General features: G+C 44.3%; 1 protein-coding gene across 2 annotated transcripts in view; it reads right to left on the reverse strand.

Moving 5' to 3' along the window:
* Positions 1–3,706: 3,706 nt before the first annotated feature.
* The window catches only part of MMP17 (matrix metallopeptidase 17), a 76,803-nt gene continuing 62,173 nt past the window's right edge, over positions 3,707–18,336 (reverse strand). The window contains exons 4-10 of one of the 2 annotated variants that reach the window (XM_026716257.2): positions 17,948–18,231; positions 16,449–16,625; positions 14,306–14,405; positions 11,830–11,912; positions 7,859–8,011; positions 6,699–6,956; positions 3,707–4,421 (exon numbers count right to left, since the gene is read on the reverse strand). In XM_026716257.2, coding sequence (XP_026572042.2) covers positions 4,099–4,421; positions 6,699–6,956; positions 7,859–8,011; positions 11,830–11,912; positions 14,306–14,405; positions 16,449–16,625; positions 17,948–18,231 — 1,378 coding nt within the window. In that variant the 3' untranslated portion in view covers positions 3,707–4,098. The remainder of the gene's footprint in view (positions 4,422–6,698; positions 6,957–7,858; positions 8,012–11,829; positions 11,913–14,305; positions 14,406–16,448; positions 16,626–17,947; positions 18,232–18,336) is intronic. The other variant, XM_087913448.1, reaches the window with a different exon arrangement.

Consider the following 18,336-nt stretch of genomic DNA (forward strand, 5'->3'; position numbering starts at 1 on the left):
AACTTTCACAGATAGGAAACAAGGAAGGAGGTGGAAGGACAACATTCTGAGCACCAACCCAACAGCAAATGCCTACCAGAGATTTTTGCAGTTTCCTCCCTGGAATTTCCTAAGAAATCCAGTTGTAACACATTTTATTGCTCATTTTACTGTGCAGGTAGACTTCGTTGGCTATCAGCAAAGCTTTTGAGCTGGCAATGGTCCATATCAACAAACTAGGTGATTGAATGGTCTCTGTGCCAGCCATTAATTTCCAGTTTGTTTTTATTGTCCTACGGTTGACTGCCAAGATCCTTATCAGCAGGTGGAACTAATGTCTGCATTCATCATGTATCAAAGACACAGGGAAAGAAAGAGAGAGAGAGAGAGAGAGAGAGAGAGAGAGAGAGAGAGAGAGAGAGAGAGAGAGGAGATTCCACCTCACAAGAATCCAAGCTAGGAAGGGTCAAAATTGAGAGAATCCAACTTTTTGGGGTCAAGAATCCAAGGAAAGGTGCCAACACTACCATTTCTGTCCTGTGAAGGTGGCATCAACCTCACCTTGCAGGTTGCACTAAATTAGAACACAGAATAACAGAGTTGAAAGGGAGTTTGAAGGTCATCTAATCCAACTCTTTGTCTATACTATTTCAGATAAATAGCTGCCCAGTCTCTTCTTGAAAGCCTCCAGTGATGGGGCATCCTCAACTTCTGAAGGTAAGGCATTCCTCTAATTGGTTGTTCTCATCATTAGGAAATTTCTCATTAGTTCTAGGTTGATTCTCTCCTAGAATTAGAATAGAATAGAATAGAAAAGCTGGAAGGGACCTTTGAGGTCTTCTAGTCCTGCCCCCTACTCAAGCAGGAGAACCTATATTCAGGGGTGAGATTCTACAGGTTCGCACCTATTTGCTAGAACCAGTTGTTAACATTCTCAGCAGTTCGGAGAACCGGTTGTTAGAAGAAATTATGGGCCTAATCCTGTAAGGAAGGCAGGAAGGAAACATTCTGGTGTTGCTTACAGAAATTGCCTCTCCGTTAACCCTTATTACATTCTTGGCAGGACTAGACTTCCTGTCTCAGGAACTTCTCTGGAGTTTTTTCCCCCTCCTTTGCTGGTACTTTGCTTGTGTGGAGGGACCATTCAAAGTTACAATGGCACTGAAAAAAGTGACTTATGACCATTTTTCACACTTATGACTGTTGCAGCATCTCCAAAGTCATGAGGCCAGGCGAGGAGATGCGTGCCTCGATGTGAGTGATTTTGAGTTGGCCACGCCCACCCAGTCACATGACCACCAAGTCATGCCCACCCAGTCACATGACCACCAAGTCATGCCCACCACCTAAGCCACGCCCACCACCTAAGCCACACCCACAGAACTGGTTGTTAAAAAATTTGAATCCCATCCCTGCCGATACTAAGTGACTATCTAGAATCTAGACTCTTCTTAAAAACCTCCAGTGATGGAGCACCCACAATTTCTGAAGGGAGGATGTTCCACAGGTTAATTGTCCTCACTGTTAGGGAGTTTCTCCTTAATTCCAGGTTGCTTCTCTCCTTGATTAGTTTCCATCCATTGTTTCTTATCCTGCCCTCTGGTGCGTTGGAGAATAGCTTGACTCTCTCTTCTTTGGGGCAGCCCCTCAAATATTGGAATGCTACTATCATGTCATTCCTAATTCTTCTTTTCTCAAGAGTAGCCAGACCCAAATCCTGCAGCCGTTCTTCTCCGGGCCTTTGATCATCTTAGTTGCTCTTCTTTGCACTATTTCCAAAATCTCAACATCTTTTTTGTAGTACTGGTTGCAGTATTCCATCCATTCTCTCATCTTGTTTTTCGATGCTTTGATAAATAATTTTCCCCTTATCATCTTTGTGGTGGCCCCTCAAATATTGGAACACTACTATCCTATCCCTCCCCAGAGTTCTTTTCACTAGATATACCCAATTCTTGCAATCCTTCTTCATATGTCTTAGTTTCCAGCCCCTTAATCATCCTTTATTGCTCTTTTCTGCACTTTTTCCAGAAGTCTCAACATAAATTATGGAGCAGCTTATTTGATTCTGAAATTAAAGGTTGCATGAACATGGTCAGGAGTCTTTATCAAAATGGTTCACGGGTAGTGAAGTAGGACTCCAATCCACCGGGGCTTCTTCCACACCTAGGATTAGCAAAACACAGCTTAGTGTGTGACATGCAAAGCAACCTATTTCTCCACTTACGCTCTGGATGGTGGACAGATGTCCGTCTACTTAATTTCTTCTCCATTGTGTGTTGAAAATCCAAACCTTCAACCTTCAACCAAGAAGGTGCTTTTTCAGGAGGCAACTGGACTTTTTTCTTTTGAAGACGTTTCACTTCTCATCCAAGAAGCTTCCTCAGCTCTGACTGGATGGTAGGGAATGGGAGGATTTTACACTCCTTGCAGACGGCTGGTCATTTGCATCCTTTTGGAAGGTCGTTGAGGCACTTGGAGGTTTATCTGTGTCCTGTTTCCAAAAATTGAAGACTACAGGAACCAGGAGCACCACTCAGGTGCAGATAAACCTCCAAGTGGCCTCAAGGACCCTCTAAAAGGATGCAAATGACCAGCTGTCTGCAAAGAAGCATAAATCCTTCCATTCCCCACCATCCAGTCAGAGCTGAAGAACCTTCTTGGATGAGAAGCGAAACGTCTTCTCAAAGAAAAAACAAGAAAGTCCAGTTGCCTCTTGAAAAAGAACCATTGGGACAACCACAACTTGGATGACTGAGAATCTCTGCAGACTTCAACCGAGATGCGTTTCTTTTCAAAAAGTCACAATTTCCAGAAAATCTCCCGTCTCCGCAACTGGACTTCCCATTCTCTCTTTTGTTTTTCTCCTTGGGAAAAACCCCACAGCACCTTTCTTTGCAAATAACACAACATCACAGGATTACATCCCTGCCTTCAAGAACACGAAACCAACTTTTTTGTGCAATTTGCTGGTTCAGGTTTTTATAATCTCCTGGAGCTGGTTGAAGTTGGAGTTTAATTTTTCCCAATGACAAAATGACGTTCCTCAACGGCCTTGAAGGCTTTTGATGCAAAAAGCAAAGTTTTGTTTTTTTTCTCGGAGCAATGCAACCCCCAGCATTGAAGTGAATTCACTGGGCGGAGCACTTGTTACAAAAATCACTTCGGTTTCTAAACTTCTGGCTTCGTTTCTGACAATTTAATAATCTCTGCTGCCCTCATCTGGCAACGCACGAGTTTTTCCCCCCTCTTTTGAAATCATAATTAGGCTATGCAGGTTGACTTTGACTTATAACCACAAGTGAGCCCAACATAATTTATGTTGCTAATTAAGATGTTTTTCCGACAAGCCAAAGTCAATGGAAGAAGGCAGATTCATCTAGTCCACTTAACAACAACAGCAGAAACATATTGTAAAATGGGACAAAACTCACACAGCAAGGGCCTTGCTTCACAACGGGCCTTTCGGACCCAGCTGTGGTTGTAAGCCAAAGACTAACTGTAATCACACCCTACAATTTTCCCCCCATTCCCTGGGGACTAAATTCTCAGACGTTCTTCCACCTTGACCAGCAATTCATCTATAGGTTGGGGTGTTTTTTTTTTCCTTTTTCCATTTTTTTTTTTTTTTGCAAGGAGATGAAAGGGTGTGTGTGGAATCTATTTCAAATCCCTCCCAAGCCAAAGAGAGCAAATAACCCCCATGGGAATGGGATAGGCCTAGGTGGCAGGTCCAAAACTTTTATTCGTAGTGTTGTATGCTGGAGGAACAGCACACAATATGATCTGTGGTTTGTGTGCTGGGGAAAAGAGGAGACCGTGGGGAGTGAGAAACCTGGCGGTGAAAGCAAGTTAAATTATAAAAATAAAACTAAAAATAAAAAGGGAACCATTAAACCCATCTCCAGCCAACCGAAGGAAACCAGAACAACAATAAGAATCGTGGTGATAATTAAAAAAAAATGCTCTTTTGATTCTCATGGAGAATTTGAAACTTAATTCCACATCGCATTGCTAGGAATGTTAGATGTCGGTTCCTGAACGCCACTGCGACGGGGAGGCCAACCCAGTGTCCGTCTGCACCCCGGAAAGTGCTGCAATCCAAAGCGACTCCATCGGTCATAGAGGTCCGTGCACCAACACCGCTGTCCAAAGAGGGACCAAGACCAGGCCGCCGCAGAGTCTGAGGGAGGGGCAGGCTCGGAGGTCGGAGGAAGACGAGGTACAGGAGCAGACTTCGCTTTCTGAGCGGCTTTCATCATGGTACCCCTGCTTGGAACGCCCTCCGGTCCTGGAGCGCTCGGCTGGTTCTGGTGCATCGGCTTGCATGTCGCTGCACACCAGCCAGTCTTTCGCAATGGAGCGGGGATAGCCTGACTCGGCCTCCAGGTTGCTGTCCGAAACTTTCCAATACTCCTTGCCCTTGAAAAAGTAGGTGGCCCCTGGAAGAAGAGAGAAAGAAAGGAAAGAAAGAAAGAAAGAAAGAAAGAAAGAAAGAAAGAAAGAAAGAAAGAAAGAAAGAAAGAAAGAAAGAAAGAAAGTGTCAACGTCCCAGAAAACCTCAACTCCGTGCAGGTTTCCAAGTGATGAAATCTATTCAAAAGGAAAACAGCAAAGTCCATCTTCCATAATAATTTCTTTTGTTTAGAATAACATCAAATTGGCAAAGTTTATTGTAATTCCGGATCTGACACAACCCGGAATTACACCACATAATATTGGAAGTTAGGAACAGCCCCCAAAAGTCATATTCTCCAATAAAAGTAAATCAATGTTGTCTGGTGTCATCAATCTCCACCTCCAGGTCTCAGCAGGGTCAGCTTTCGTTCCCACGGGAAGAAACACCTCCTAGCCTAAACAACTCTCTCTATCTCCACTCCTTCCACCTTAGGAATGTGGCAAGCCAGAAACCCTTCCCCCCATAACCAGCAAAGAAAAAGAAAGGAAAAGGAATATATATTCCTTTAGCCTAATAAGGCTAAATAAAATGGCTACGCATATACCAATTTCGGGCTTGACACTCCAACCAATAACTCTGAGACAGGCATCATCTCCAAGGTTCTTTTTATTAGAGTAGTAAACTGGCACATCGGGGAAATCCCGAATCTGAAAGTTCTGGGTTTCCTTCCAATAAGTAAAAAACTACAAATCCACCCCCTGCACCCATCATTGCATCACATGCCCCAATCTCCATCCATCCCAACTTGAGAGGCCCTCTCAACCAGGTGCAGAAATAACATGTCCTTGACTTAGAAAAAGAATGCTACTGTGTCTAACCACATACACTCCAAGAAATTCCCCCCTCCCAGTTTCCCAGGCTCAAGAATGTGGCAGCATGGAAGCATCTGGTGCTAATATGGCTTCCAAAGCTGACAAAAAGTTTGTGTCCGGACACAGAATGGGACAACTCGCCACAACCAACTCATCATGGTCAACTCGCCATAGCCAACTCACCTCAAGACAACTCGCCACAGCCAGTTCGCCATGAGACAACTCGCTGCAGGAGAATTTAACAGTTCCATTGAGCTATTTAAATAAAAAAATATTTTAATTTTTGTCATTCACACTGTATTCTGTCCCTCCTTTGGCATCCTTTCTTTAATTATTCTATTCCACAATTTCTTTGATATCAGTGTAACTCTTGTCCCGCAGTGAGTTGGCCATGGCGAGTTGGCTGTGACAAGTTGGCTCTGGTGAATTGTCATAGATCCTCCAGACACATAAATAATATGTACATATTGTGCACAGGAGATAATATCAGGACCTAGATGAGCATAGATTAACTCCAAGATTACTATCAGAGCAACAATCAAGAAGTAAACAAGACCCTGATCAAGGAACTAGCAGTAAGCAGCCCAGCCAAAGAATCTCTAAAACCACCCCCAACAACGTTGACAGGGCAAAACATTAGAATATAAATCAAGAGCAAACCCCATTTCCTTTGAGCACTGATGATGTTACCTAGTTGGGTAATGAAACATCTGCAAGAAAACAACCAAGCTCAGAGAGCAACAAGGACCCAAAGTCCTCCTCTCTTTGCAAACCACACTCCTTTCTAGCACTGATGATGTTTCCTAGTTGGGTAATGAAACATCTGCAAGAAAACAACACCAGGGACTCCTCAGAGAGAGAGAGAGAGAGAATTGCATCTTGGCATTGAAGGCTTAAAGGAGAGTTATGATGTGGCAGAGATATATTTATTTTATTGCTTAAGAGTTTTTTTCTGGCCACCCAATTTGCTCCCTCTGAGTCTGGGCAGCTTACAGAAATAAATGTGGTGGAATGTAGTCTGGAGTCCCAGGGGAGGGGTTCTTTCCCAGAGGGCTGAGAAGCAGCAGAGCTTGGAATATCTGGAGGGCAGGAGGAGAGCAAAGTCAAACCCTCCATAGTAGTATATATATAGTTATTGCAGATAGTTGCTTTAGTTTGGCAAGATTCTGTCTGCAGGTAAACAACAATGAAGCTTAAACGGCTGTGTGATCACTTAACAACTATAGTGATTTGTTTAACAACAGTGACAAAAAGATCTTAAATTTGGCACGACTCACTTAACAACTTCCTTGCTTAGCAATGGAAATTCTGATCCCAACTGCGGACATAAGTCAAGGACCATCTATATGTATATTGGTGTACTGGCCTAACTGGGAGATATTCCAAGTGTTCTCCTTACTTCCAGCAAAGCTGGTCTCAAAAGAAGCTCTCTGAACATCCAAACTCACCATCTGACCAGTGCGTGGCATCATCCAGCTGGCTGGGAACGCCTTTCCACAGCGTGCTTTCTAAAGGATAACCTGCATCCATTCTCTGCTGGTGGTCATCATAGCACCAGTAGAGATTGTCTTTGAAGAAATAGGTCCTGTCATTCTGAGCCCAGGAAAAGGCTGCATCGATGCCTCCTAGGGGCAGGCCAAAATCCGAGATGGGCCGAGGGTAACCTTCTTCAACGTTATTGTCTTTGAACACCCAATAGCGGTCTCCTGGGGAGAAGAAAGAGGCAGGTAAGCAACCACTTCTCCATCCTTTCAGCCAACCTGGCCCAGAATGGCCTAAGTCTAGGACGGTGGGGGCAACTTGGTGCATGGCACAAAAGCAACACAACCAGAGAACAGGACTAACTCCCCTTTTATCGCTCCAACTGTGCCCCCAAATGTCCCCATGTTTACTATAAGTTCTGGAGCAAAGCTCTCACATGCACCTTCAACAGCCTCTGGCTGCGAGTAGTCCAGTAAGCAAGATTAGCTACACAGTAACCAGGACCATCAGTCCAATGAGCCAGGTTAACCAAAGAGTAACCAAGGCAAGAAGTCCAGTTAGCAAGGTTAGCCAAACAGTAACCAGAGCAAGAAGTTCCGTGAAGTAGGCAAACCGGACAAGCCCACAAGACAGGACACACGTTGGCAAGTGCGCACGAGGCTCCACAGATTCAATGCTTGTTCCTGACAAATAACCTCTCACACTGCTACCTCTTTAGATCTCCGTCCCCAGCCGTGCCTTGTGAAGAGGTTGGTGGAGCGCTCTCCTCCCAAGTAGCTGGCTCAGTCTGCGTTGTTCTCACCTCCTCTCTTCCCTCCTTGCTCTAGGATCGGGAAAAGCCTTGCCTGGACTGACTCTGCCCTTCCCCAATTTCCTCCAAGGCTTACGGAGCCACCCCCTCGATCTCTGTTCCCTCTTGTTCCAGCTCATCTTCCCCCGTAGATCTAGACCCCCAAGGGGACAGGTGACAGATGGCACCAACTCACATGGCATTAAGAAAATGAAAACTACCTCCAATAGGAATCTCCAGTAAGGAACGAAACACATTTTTCAACACAGTGGGGAAACCAAACATTTTGGGAAAGGAGAGTCACAAATGAAAAGCATGGGAAATGTTTCTTTCTACCTTTGAAGAAGACTATCTTGTGGTCATGGGTCCTCTCATACACCGCATCCACACTGTCCAAGTTGAGAGGCAGTCCCTTCCAGAAACGATGGATCTGAGCTGGCTGAAGGCTCACCAGATGCTTGTTGCGAGTCAGTCGCCAAAAATACTTGCCTAGACGGAGAAAATCCAGTTAGGAACAACAACTTATTCCCAAAACGACCAAAAGTGAGGATTAACACGCTACCAGATTTTCTCTCCTCTCCAGAAGTGAGTTGACCAGGGTTGTCCAACCTGGGAAACTTTTAAGATCAGTGGACTCCCAGAATTCCCCAACCAATTACAATGGCTATGGAGGGCTGGGGAATTCTGGGAATTGAAGCCCCACCTATCCTAAAGTTGCCAAGGTTGAGAAATATTGGCTTAAAACTTTGGTTAAACTAACCCAACTGAGCTCCAGCAACCGTAGGGTCTTATCTAGAGAAAGCAGACCTTAGGGAATTCTGGGAGTTGGAGTCCATCCATCTTAAGGTTGCTAAAGTGCTTTATAAAGCCTTGGTAAGACCACACTTGGAATACTGCATCCAGTTTTGGTCACCACATGACAAAAAAGACGTTGAGACTTTGGAAAAAAATACAACGAAGAGCAAGTAAGACGATTAAAGTCCTGGAGACTAAAACACATGAAGAACGGTTGCAGGATTTGGGTCTGGCTAATCTAGAGAAAAGAAGGACTAGCGGGGACATGATAATAGCATTCCAGTATTTGAAGGGCTGCCACAAAGAGGAGGGGATCAATTTATTCCCCCAAAGCATTAAAAGGCAAGAGAAGAAGCAACGGATGGAAACCCATCAAAGAGAGAATCAACTTGGAATTAAGGAGAAACTTCCTAAGAGTGAGGACAATTAACCAGTGGAACAGCTTCCCTTCAGACGTTCTGGGTGCTCCATTACTGGAGGTTTTTAAGAAGAGACTGGACAGTCACTGGTCTGAAATGGGGTAGGGTCTCCTGCTGGAGCAAAGGGCTGGACTAGAAAACCTCCAAAGTCCCTTTCAGCTCTATTCTGATTCTGGACAAAACCAAAAAAGCTAGCGAGAAAGGATTAAATCTGTGCTGTAGAGATTTCCGTAGGTCAGTGGAGGACATGTATGGATCTTTGAAGAATTTTTGGTATCTCAAAGGCAGGGCCTGCTAGCCCAAATTTCATCATAGCAAAAATACATGCATAGTTGTGGAAGCTTCATCACAGGAGGCTTTCAAGGGAAGACTGGACTGCCATTTGTTGGGGATGGTATAGGCCAGGGGTTGGCAAACCACAGCTCTGGAGCCGCATGTGGCTCTTTCATCCCTTTGCTGCAGCTCCCTGTTGCCGATCGGCTCCACCATTGATAGGGCTTTGGGTTAGGACAGATAGAGGAAAAAGGATGCCGCACTAGGAGGAGACTCTATGGTGGGGGAACCGCCATAGAGTCTGGACAGCTCCAGAATGGAAAGGGGGGGGGCAGAAGGGCTTCCAGTTAGGACCTTTGTGGCTCTTTGAGCGTTGAAGTTTGCCAACCCCTGGTGTACTGTAGGGTCTCGTGCTTGGGCGGGGGGTTGGACTAGATCAGGGGTCACCAACCTTTTGGACCTCAGGGACCACCAAACTCATAATTTTAAATCCCGCGGACCACTAATAGGAATCCAGCATGCCACTTGCTGAAGTGCCTGGACTCCCACTGATGGGATGGGGTCCTTCAGGCATTTAGCTTGGCTGCCTATTTCTGCAACCTTAAATACTCAGTCATTTGGACCCATTTCCCACAGAAAACAAAACACTGGGAGCTCTCATCTCTCTTTCTCTCCCCTCTCTTTCTCCCTTTCTCCCTCTTTCTCTTTCTCTCTCTCTTTCTTTCCCTCCCCCTCTTTCTCCCTTTCTCCCTCTTTCTTTCTCTTTCCCTCCCTCTCTTTCTCCCCCTTTCTCTCTCTCTCCCTCTTTCTGCCTTTCTCCCTCTTTCTTTCTCTTTCTCTTTCCCTCCCTCTCTTTCTCCCCCTTTCTCTTTCTCTCTCTCTTTCTGCCTTTCTCCCTCTTTCTCTAGTCACTAGATGACTTACAAAGGTCCCTTCCAACCAACTCTGTTTATCTATCTATCTATCTATCTATAACATTTTGCAAGTCAAGGTAGCCTTCCCCCCGCCTTTCAAATACATATTCAGGAGATAATTGGCCTTCTCCAGCTTTAGCAGCTGGTGACATTGTATTTACACTCTTGAGAAACATTAAACCCAGGTTTAAAAAAACAGAAGAGAACAGAGCAGAACTTCTAACCCAAAACATCTGCAGAATAGCTCAGTTTTAAAAAGGGGGAGAAAAAAGCCCCCCACCATTCTACAAATTCATATCGCTTTGCACTTCTTTCATCCTTCGCTTTTATTTGACATTGATCGATGCGGAAAGAACATCCCATCCTGAGGAAGTGGGGAATTATAAATCCTTTTATAGATGGCTAAAAGGGGAATCGGAGGGAAGATGGGAAGATTGAAGAAGCCAGGGATCCAACGGGGTCCCTTTGCATCTTTATGAGAACTTTTTAGGCGATTAAATCAGCGTCGTCTTTGCATGGGAAATGAGGCTTTTACCACGCGGTGGGGCGTAAGGCTCACCGTTCCACTGGGGAGAAATGCCGTTGATTTAAGTGGCTTCTTCTCCTAAACGATATTTTAGAAGCTCAAAGTTCAAAGCGCTCCAGAAGCTAATTTGACAGGATGGAGGAACGGCCTGAGTGATGCCGAGATGGGAGGCGGCCCGGGCTTTGCATACCAAAAGCCTTACAGGATTTGTCCGTGTCAGCTCTTAAACTGAGATGAAAAATGCCTGCTTGATCCCCTTAAAAGGGTGAAAACGGGTCGAGATTAACCAGGGGAGGAATTCGGGGGAAAGAATGATGACAAGGTGGGAAACTGGACTTAGCAGAGGTTGACATTCCTCGTTTCTGGGGTGGGTCCCAGATACCCTCTGAGCTTGGTGGTTTTCTTGCAGAAGTTTCGTGACCCAACTAGGTAACAGCATCAGTGCTAGAAAGGAATGGGGTTCCAAGATTGGTGGTGGTGGTGGTGGTGGTGGTGGAGGAGGAGGAGGAGGAGGAGGAGGAGGAGGAGGAGGAGGAGGAGGAGGAGGAAAACTGTGGGGTCCTTGGTGCTCTCTAGAGCTTGGTGGTTTTCTTGCAGACATTTTGTGACCCAACTAGGTAACATCATCAGAGCTAGAAGGGAACGAGGTTTACTTGAGTATTGATGACACAACCTACTTTGGTCAGGAAATGCCTGCAAGGAAACCATCAAACTCAGGGAGTATCAAGGACTCCGCCTCCTCCCCCTCCCTCCCTCCCTCCCTCCCTCCCTCCCTTCCTTCCTTCCTTCCTTCCTTCCTTCTTTCCTTCCTTCCTTCCTTCCTTCCTTCCTTCTTCCTTCTTCCTTCTTCCTTCTTCCTTTCCTCTTCTTCTTCCTCATCCTCCATTCCACAAACTCCACTCCCTTCTAACACTGATGATGTTGCCTAGTTGGGTCATGAACATCTGCAAGAAAACAAGCAAGCTCAAGAGAGCACCAAGGATCACACAGTCCTCCTTCTCCTCTTCCTCCTCCTCCTCCTCTTCCTCCCAATCCCCACTCCCTTCTAGCACTGATGATGTCACCTAATTGGGTCATGAAACGTCTGCAAGAAAACCACCAAGCTCGGAAAGTACCAAGGACCCCACAGCTCAACCCCTTCTCACCTTCTCGCAAAAGGCAACCACATGACTCCAGGAAACTAGGAACGTCATAAATACAGTACATGTCAATTTGCTGAGCGTCTGGATTTTGATCCTGTGACCACGGGGGATGCTGTGATGGTCGTTAAGTCTGAAAAACGGTCCTCTACCCATTGTGTCACTGCCGTTGCAACTTCAAGCGGTCACTAAACGAAGGATTGTAAGCCGAACACTACCTGCATTTCCGGCCTCAGCTCACCTCTGAAAAAGAAAACCTCTCCACGGATTTGAGCCACAGCATCAAAATGGGTGCTGCATCTGTTTGGCACGTCTCTTCTAAACCTTGGCAAAAAAAGGGGAAGATTTAAAAATAAAAGTAAAATGAACAAAGCTAATCATCAACTCACTGTCCGGCCAAATCACTTGGCTCAAACTCAAAATGAAACTCTTTTAATCCTTGCCAATTTCAGCAGGAGAGATTCGGAAATGCACCGAGGAGAACAAAGGAAGAAGCGGTGGGGAGACCTATGCTTGCCTGCCTTAAAGATCTTCCCCCTTCATTTATTTTTAATTTAAAAATAACCCTTATTGAGATTAAAATATTAAAACACAAATATGTCTATAAAGAAAATAAGTTTGTACAATTTACCATCGTTCTTGGACACAAGTACACAAGTCTTTGCTATATTCATACATTTCAAATATTCATATATTTCAACAATTTCTAATGGATCCTTTACATATACAAATTTTATACTTCTAACCTATGTTTCATATTCCGACTATCTATCCATTGATACCCGTTATCCCAGATGGAATAATGTTCCGAGTCCTCCTTATTGCTTAATTCTGTAGTGAGTTTATTCATTTCTGCACACTTAAACATTTTACGAATTATTAAACAATCTGTCGGTATAGTGGCCATTTTCCAAGCTTCTGCTATTGCAATTCTTGCTGCCATGATAATATATATAATCAAGTATTTAATCTTTTGGGGGTATTTTCCCATTTATTTTTGTTTTCAAATTAACTTCTTGGGACAGACTCTTTTATCAACCAGGTTTGCAAAATCCAGGCAGCGTATAGGATGAGAATGACCTATTTTCCCGGTGTTAAAAAAAAAAAAAAGGAAAATTCTTCAGCTCAAATTTACACAATTTCATCCAAAGTTATCACAAAATTACATCTGCCGAGAGGAGAGAAATTGGGTGCAACTGAGCAGGCTTGGAAGCCGTAGCCTGCATGTCGCTTTTTGCAAAAAAAACCAAAATAAAATGACTTTGAAGAAGATAGCATTAACGTCTCTTCATCACTGGGGATTGTGAAAATGGGACACGAGAGATTGGCTGTTTGCAAGAAAGGTTATAATTGTTATTTCTTCTTCTTCTCCAGGATAAATGTCATCTTTGAAACAGACTGAGCCACGGAATTGCTAGCTCTCTTCGTGGCTCAGGGTGGAAGTTTAGTGTCAACTAAAAATTACTCCTTTGGTCTTTTAGTTGCTAGCAGAAAGGGAGTGGGTGAAAGCAGTGCATTCCTCAAATGTCTCAGATAATCGCCTTGGCAGCCCAAAGCTGTCGGCGGACAAGACTATTACTGGAGAGCGTGATTGATGACTCTTGGCTATGGATGTGTCCCATTGGAGAATATACAACCAGGGGGTGGGGGGAAGACCAGGGTCAAGGGGGAAATGAATGATGTATTTTAGTTTGCTGCACCCAGCTAACGCCGACATGGCCACTCCTAATAAATCAATTTTGTTTACTCTTGAGAGATGCGGTTAGAGACTTATGATTTGAATGGGGGTGGATTTGTTCGAGCCCTGACAGTTAGCTTCTTTGGATCTTCTCGGAAGGGTGACCACTTTCGCCTTCTGATCAGCCAAGCCCTCTCTTTTGTTATTGGCCAAGTCTTTCCCCCAAAATATGGGACGAAGGAGGCAAACTCCGTTTTGAGGAAGTGGTGGTGAAAAATCGCAAGGAACCTTGGGCTCCAAAGGGGATGTTCATCAAATATTGGGTACATGTTAGATCTCTCACAGAGAACCAGGTTCAAACAAAGACTGTGTTTGAAATGCGCGGTCATATCCTCATGGTCCCATTAGTGTTTAAAAGTGGGTTCCCGATCTTTCCAAAATGGGGATTTAGGACACCGTGACCTCATCTACCAATCTATCTTAGAAGCTTCCTCTCCAGAATTTGGTCTCCAATCCCATAAACTCCACTATTTTTGAGGGCATCTGATGGAGGATGGCTGCTATGCATCTTCGTTTTTGTAAAGGCCTTCCTCTCTCATAGAAGTCAAGAGTGGTGTGGTGGCCTAGAGGTGGAGCTCTTGCCTCACAACTGGGAGGCTGTGAGTTCGATCCTAGGTAGCGGCAGATATTTCTCTCTCTGGGCACACTGAGAATATATCTGCTGAAAAAAAAAACCCCTCTGCACTGGTGACAGGAAGGGCATCTGGCCAGTAAACACTCAGCTCCATTCAGTTGCCCCAACTCCACCCTGATGCAAGGAATTACGGGTCATTAGAAGACCAAAAAAAAAAAACCCACCACCAAAAATAATCTCTGATAGAAGTACTCAAATACTTTCTGAGAGAGGATATCTGGAGCTGGGATGGCAGAACATCTATTCTGTTCATGTGCAACCCAAATTCTCACCCGATCCTAATCCAATGGTCCTTTCAGTTTCTATTCCTTCCCAAAGAAATGGGGATGTACAATTTTAGCTTACGGGACAGTGGAGCGATTCTCGGGGAAATCTGGCAGGATGGGATGGTCATCTGCTTTCGATATTTCAGGTTTAGCTGTCGGAGACACGGATTCTCTGACTCCTGCAGAGGAAAAACAAGGATGGGTTAAAGCAAAGTGGACATCAAGCAGATCATACAAGCCAATGTTTCCAGAGATAGCATCTTCTAAGATCGTCTTTTAACCACCCCATCATCCCTTGCGGGGGTGGACTCTGAGCAACTTAATGGAGCGGAGTGTTTACTGGCCGGATGCCTTTCATGTTGCTGGTACGAAGTTATATTCAGCAGGTATATTCTCATGTGCCCAGAGAGAGAAATAACTGCCTCTACCTAGGATTGAACTCACAGCCCCCTGATTCACTTTGTGGAGTTTATCTATATGCCTTTGTACAGTACAGGACAGGCAGAATAAATACTGAACCAAAGAATGTGTTAAAGAGGTTGGCTTTAATGGTGTTGACATAGCAGTCTTTACCATTAGGTCCTTTCAGGGGTGGGATGGATCTTGAGTCTTTTAGTTTGTTGTTTACAAAGTTGTAGAAAGAGTGGGTGGAATTGGTGCGTAGAAGGTTTTCCTCTTGTTTAATGTGATAATTGGTGCATTCAGTCTTTATCTGGTGGCATAAATTTTTGTATCGGCTCAAGTTGGCAACGTGACCAGATTTGTTTTTCCGCCAAAGTGATCTTTTTTTATTTATTGAAGTTCCCTTATTGTTATGGGTAATCTGTTTTTTTCTGGTCTTGAGAGTTGTTATTGGTACATATAGTTAGATGACTCTTTTGACTTCAAATAAAAATATGTTGTAATGGTCTTCAACAGTATTGCATCCACTGAATAAAGATTGCCAATCAAGGGATGAGAAATCATTGTCTGTAAGAGCATAGTTGCCTTTTTTGAAGTTATAACTGGGGATCACGTTGTTGTGATGATTTTTGTGCAGACGTATGTTGATACAAAAGTCAATCATGTTGTGGTCGCTGTTGGAAATTTGTATTCCGTAAATTGAGTTCAAACTATTGCAGAAGATGAGATCGAGGCAGTTAAGTCCAGTAATGTTGGTTACTAGTTGTTCCAGTCCTAGATTTGTTACAGCATTGTAGAAGGTTGCATGTATGTGTTCAGTTGTACATTCATTTAGGGTCCAGTTAATATGAGGTAGATTGAAGTCACCAAGATAGATAAAAGTGTGTGGGCAGGATAATTGATTCAGTGTGGTTTGTGTTGTTTTTTTTTAATTTATAAGTATTTTGAGTTTGAACGGAAGTTCTTCCTTTTTGCAACTGTTTGTGGGGGAGTTTTTTTCTCCAGTCAATGATATTTGGACCTTTGAAGCCAAGTTGAAGGAATTTAAAGGGACTTCACCTGTTTCTGTGACTTTGTTGCTTTTGTATCCCACCCGGGGTCATCACAGTGACAATGAATGATGTGTCTCAAAGTCGGCTCCACCCAGGCAGTGCCGGACATGTTAACTCCCAATAAATCCTTTTGGAGTTTTGGAAGTTTGGCTCGAGACTCATGATTTAATTGGGGGCAACTGCCGGAATCCCAACTCTGTCATTAAAAACATTAAAGAGTTGGACACTGCAATTCTCACTTTTACGTAGAGTGGGTGGGAGAAAGATCCACAAGAACTATAGCTCTGGATTACCACCAATGCAGGTAGTCCTCGACTTATGACCGCAACGGAGCTCCAAATTTCTGTTGCTAGGTGAGACCGTTAATTTTGCCCTATTTCAGGGCCTTTCTCGCCATAATTGCTAAGTGAATCACTGTGGTTGCTACGTTAGCCACATGCTTGTGAAGCAAATCTGCCTTCCCCATTGACTTTGCTTGTCTGAGGGTCACAAAAGGGGACATCCCAGGACCCTGCAAACTGTCATAAGTACATGCCAGTTTCCAAGCATCCAAATTTTGATCGCATGATCATGGGGATGCCGCAATGGTTGTTACGTATGAAAACAGGGCACAAGTCCCTCTTTTCAGTGTTGTTGTAACTTCAAACGGCCTTTGGACGAACTGTTGTAAGTCAAGGACTACCTGTAATGGCCTTTTAGGGTTTTTTTTTAAAAAAATAATAAAACAGGCGCCCTTCTCCAATTAGCTGAGAGGGGTTTGACATTCACCATACAACTGCCAAATCCGGACTTTGTCTTCATACGGCAAATCATATTTCAGGGGGTCACCGACCGGCCCCTGGTAGTACGGCCTCATGATTGATTCGGTGGCAGAGATGTGGGTTAAGCCGATGGCGTGGCCAAATTCGTGGACTGCCACAGCAAACAGATCCATTCCGTCGGTATCTGAAATTAAGAGGGAAGAGCCATGTAGACCAATGCATAAATAAGGAGCTTCTATCTTTCCCTTATGTTCTTGTCTATCCATCCATCCATCTATCTCTATCTGTCTGTCTATCTATCCTAAAATCCTACTCCTCCTTGAGCAGACAGTTCCTCAACCTCTATCTATCTATCTATCTATCTATCTATCTATCTATCTATCTATCTATCTATCTATCTATCTACCTACCTATCTATCCATCTATCATCTAGCTATCTCCTATCTATCTATCTATCTATCTATCTATCTATCTATCTATCTATCTATCTATCTATCTATCTACCTATCCATCATCTAGCTCTCTTATCATCTAGTTATCTCTTATCATCTATCTATCTATCTATCTATCTATCTATCTATCTATCTATCTATCTATCTATCTATCTATCTATCTACCCATCTATCATCTAGCTATCTCTGTCTGTCTGTCTGTCTGTCTGTCTGTCTGTCATCTATCTAAAAGCAAAATACCACTCACACATCATCACAAAATCTCCAGAACCGTAAAGCCTACAAACTTGCAAACCCCTCAAGTACTGGAAGACAGGCATCATGTCACCCCTAGTTCTTCTCTTCATCAGACTAGACATGCCTAAGTTCCCTCAATCATTCTGTTGTGGTTCGCTGGCAGCCTGTGCAGGTGGCAGCGGAATTGGACAATGGGAAAGAATGGGGACCAGTCTGGAAGTCTGGAGAGGACTCAGACAAAGGTCCTGCGTCCGATGCAGAGATGGGGCCAGGGCCATCTGGGAAGTGGGGTGCTGACTCCAGAGCCTCTGGAGTCTGGCAGCAACGAGGCAGAGGAACCGGGGGAGCCTGTTCCCAGTGCGTGTGTGCGCAGAGCTGCCAGAAGAAGAGAGCAAATGAAACAAAATGGGCAACTTGGGAGTAAGGCTGGCAGGTGATTGCCCCTCCCATAAGGGATAAAGGACAGGCAAAGATAATGAAACCTTTGCAGGAAGCAAAGTCGTTCATTCGGTTCAGATTCATTCTTGAAGCTCTTAGTACTTCAGTTGGTTTTCTTTCTAGTTCATTGGACACTTCTGTTATTGGCAGCACTTCACAGAAAGGAAAGGTGGGTGTTTATCTCGAGGGACTATTTGAGATTCATTACCAGGTGGGAATGAAAATAATTCCCAGCTTTGCAATAAAACAAGACTTGTTTTTAAAATAAATGTGTGCATAATTATGGACTCAGAAACCTTGGTCAGAACACATTCATTACATGGTTTCAAACTCTTTGGTCCTTGAGGTTGGTCTTTGGTCCTTCTCCTGCCCCACATACCTGATGACCGGAAGGTCCAATATTCGTCGTCATCAAAGTGGGTGTCTCCAGCAGTATAATGGTCTCCTGGGAAGAAAGCATGGGCTACCGTGCCCCCGGGGCCATCAAAGGGGTAGTCATCATTGTGATCGGTTTTGGAGAAGTCAATCTGGATGTCCGCATTGTTACCGGCCACTTCGTGGAAATTGAGGGGTGTGATGTCACTCCACACCTTCAAAGCGTAGTACATCAGGGCACGAACTGTGTCGTGGCCCAGGTGGGATTCTTTGGGGAACGTTCGAACCCTGAAAGAGAAGAACGAGGATCAATAATGCACCCTTCTTTCAAAGGGCGACGGTTGTCCCAAAGTTGCTTTTTTCCCCCCAAGAGGCAATTGGATTTTCTTGTTT

The sequence above is a fragment of the Pseudonaja textilis genome, chromosome 15, assembly GCF_049901715.1.
Source record: "Pseudonaja textilis isolate UNSWEBS1 chromosome 15, rPseTex1.2, whole genome shotgun sequence".
Lineage (NCBI taxonomy): Eukaryota > Metazoa > Chordata > Lepidosauria > Squamata > Elapidae > Pseudonaja > Pseudonaja textilis.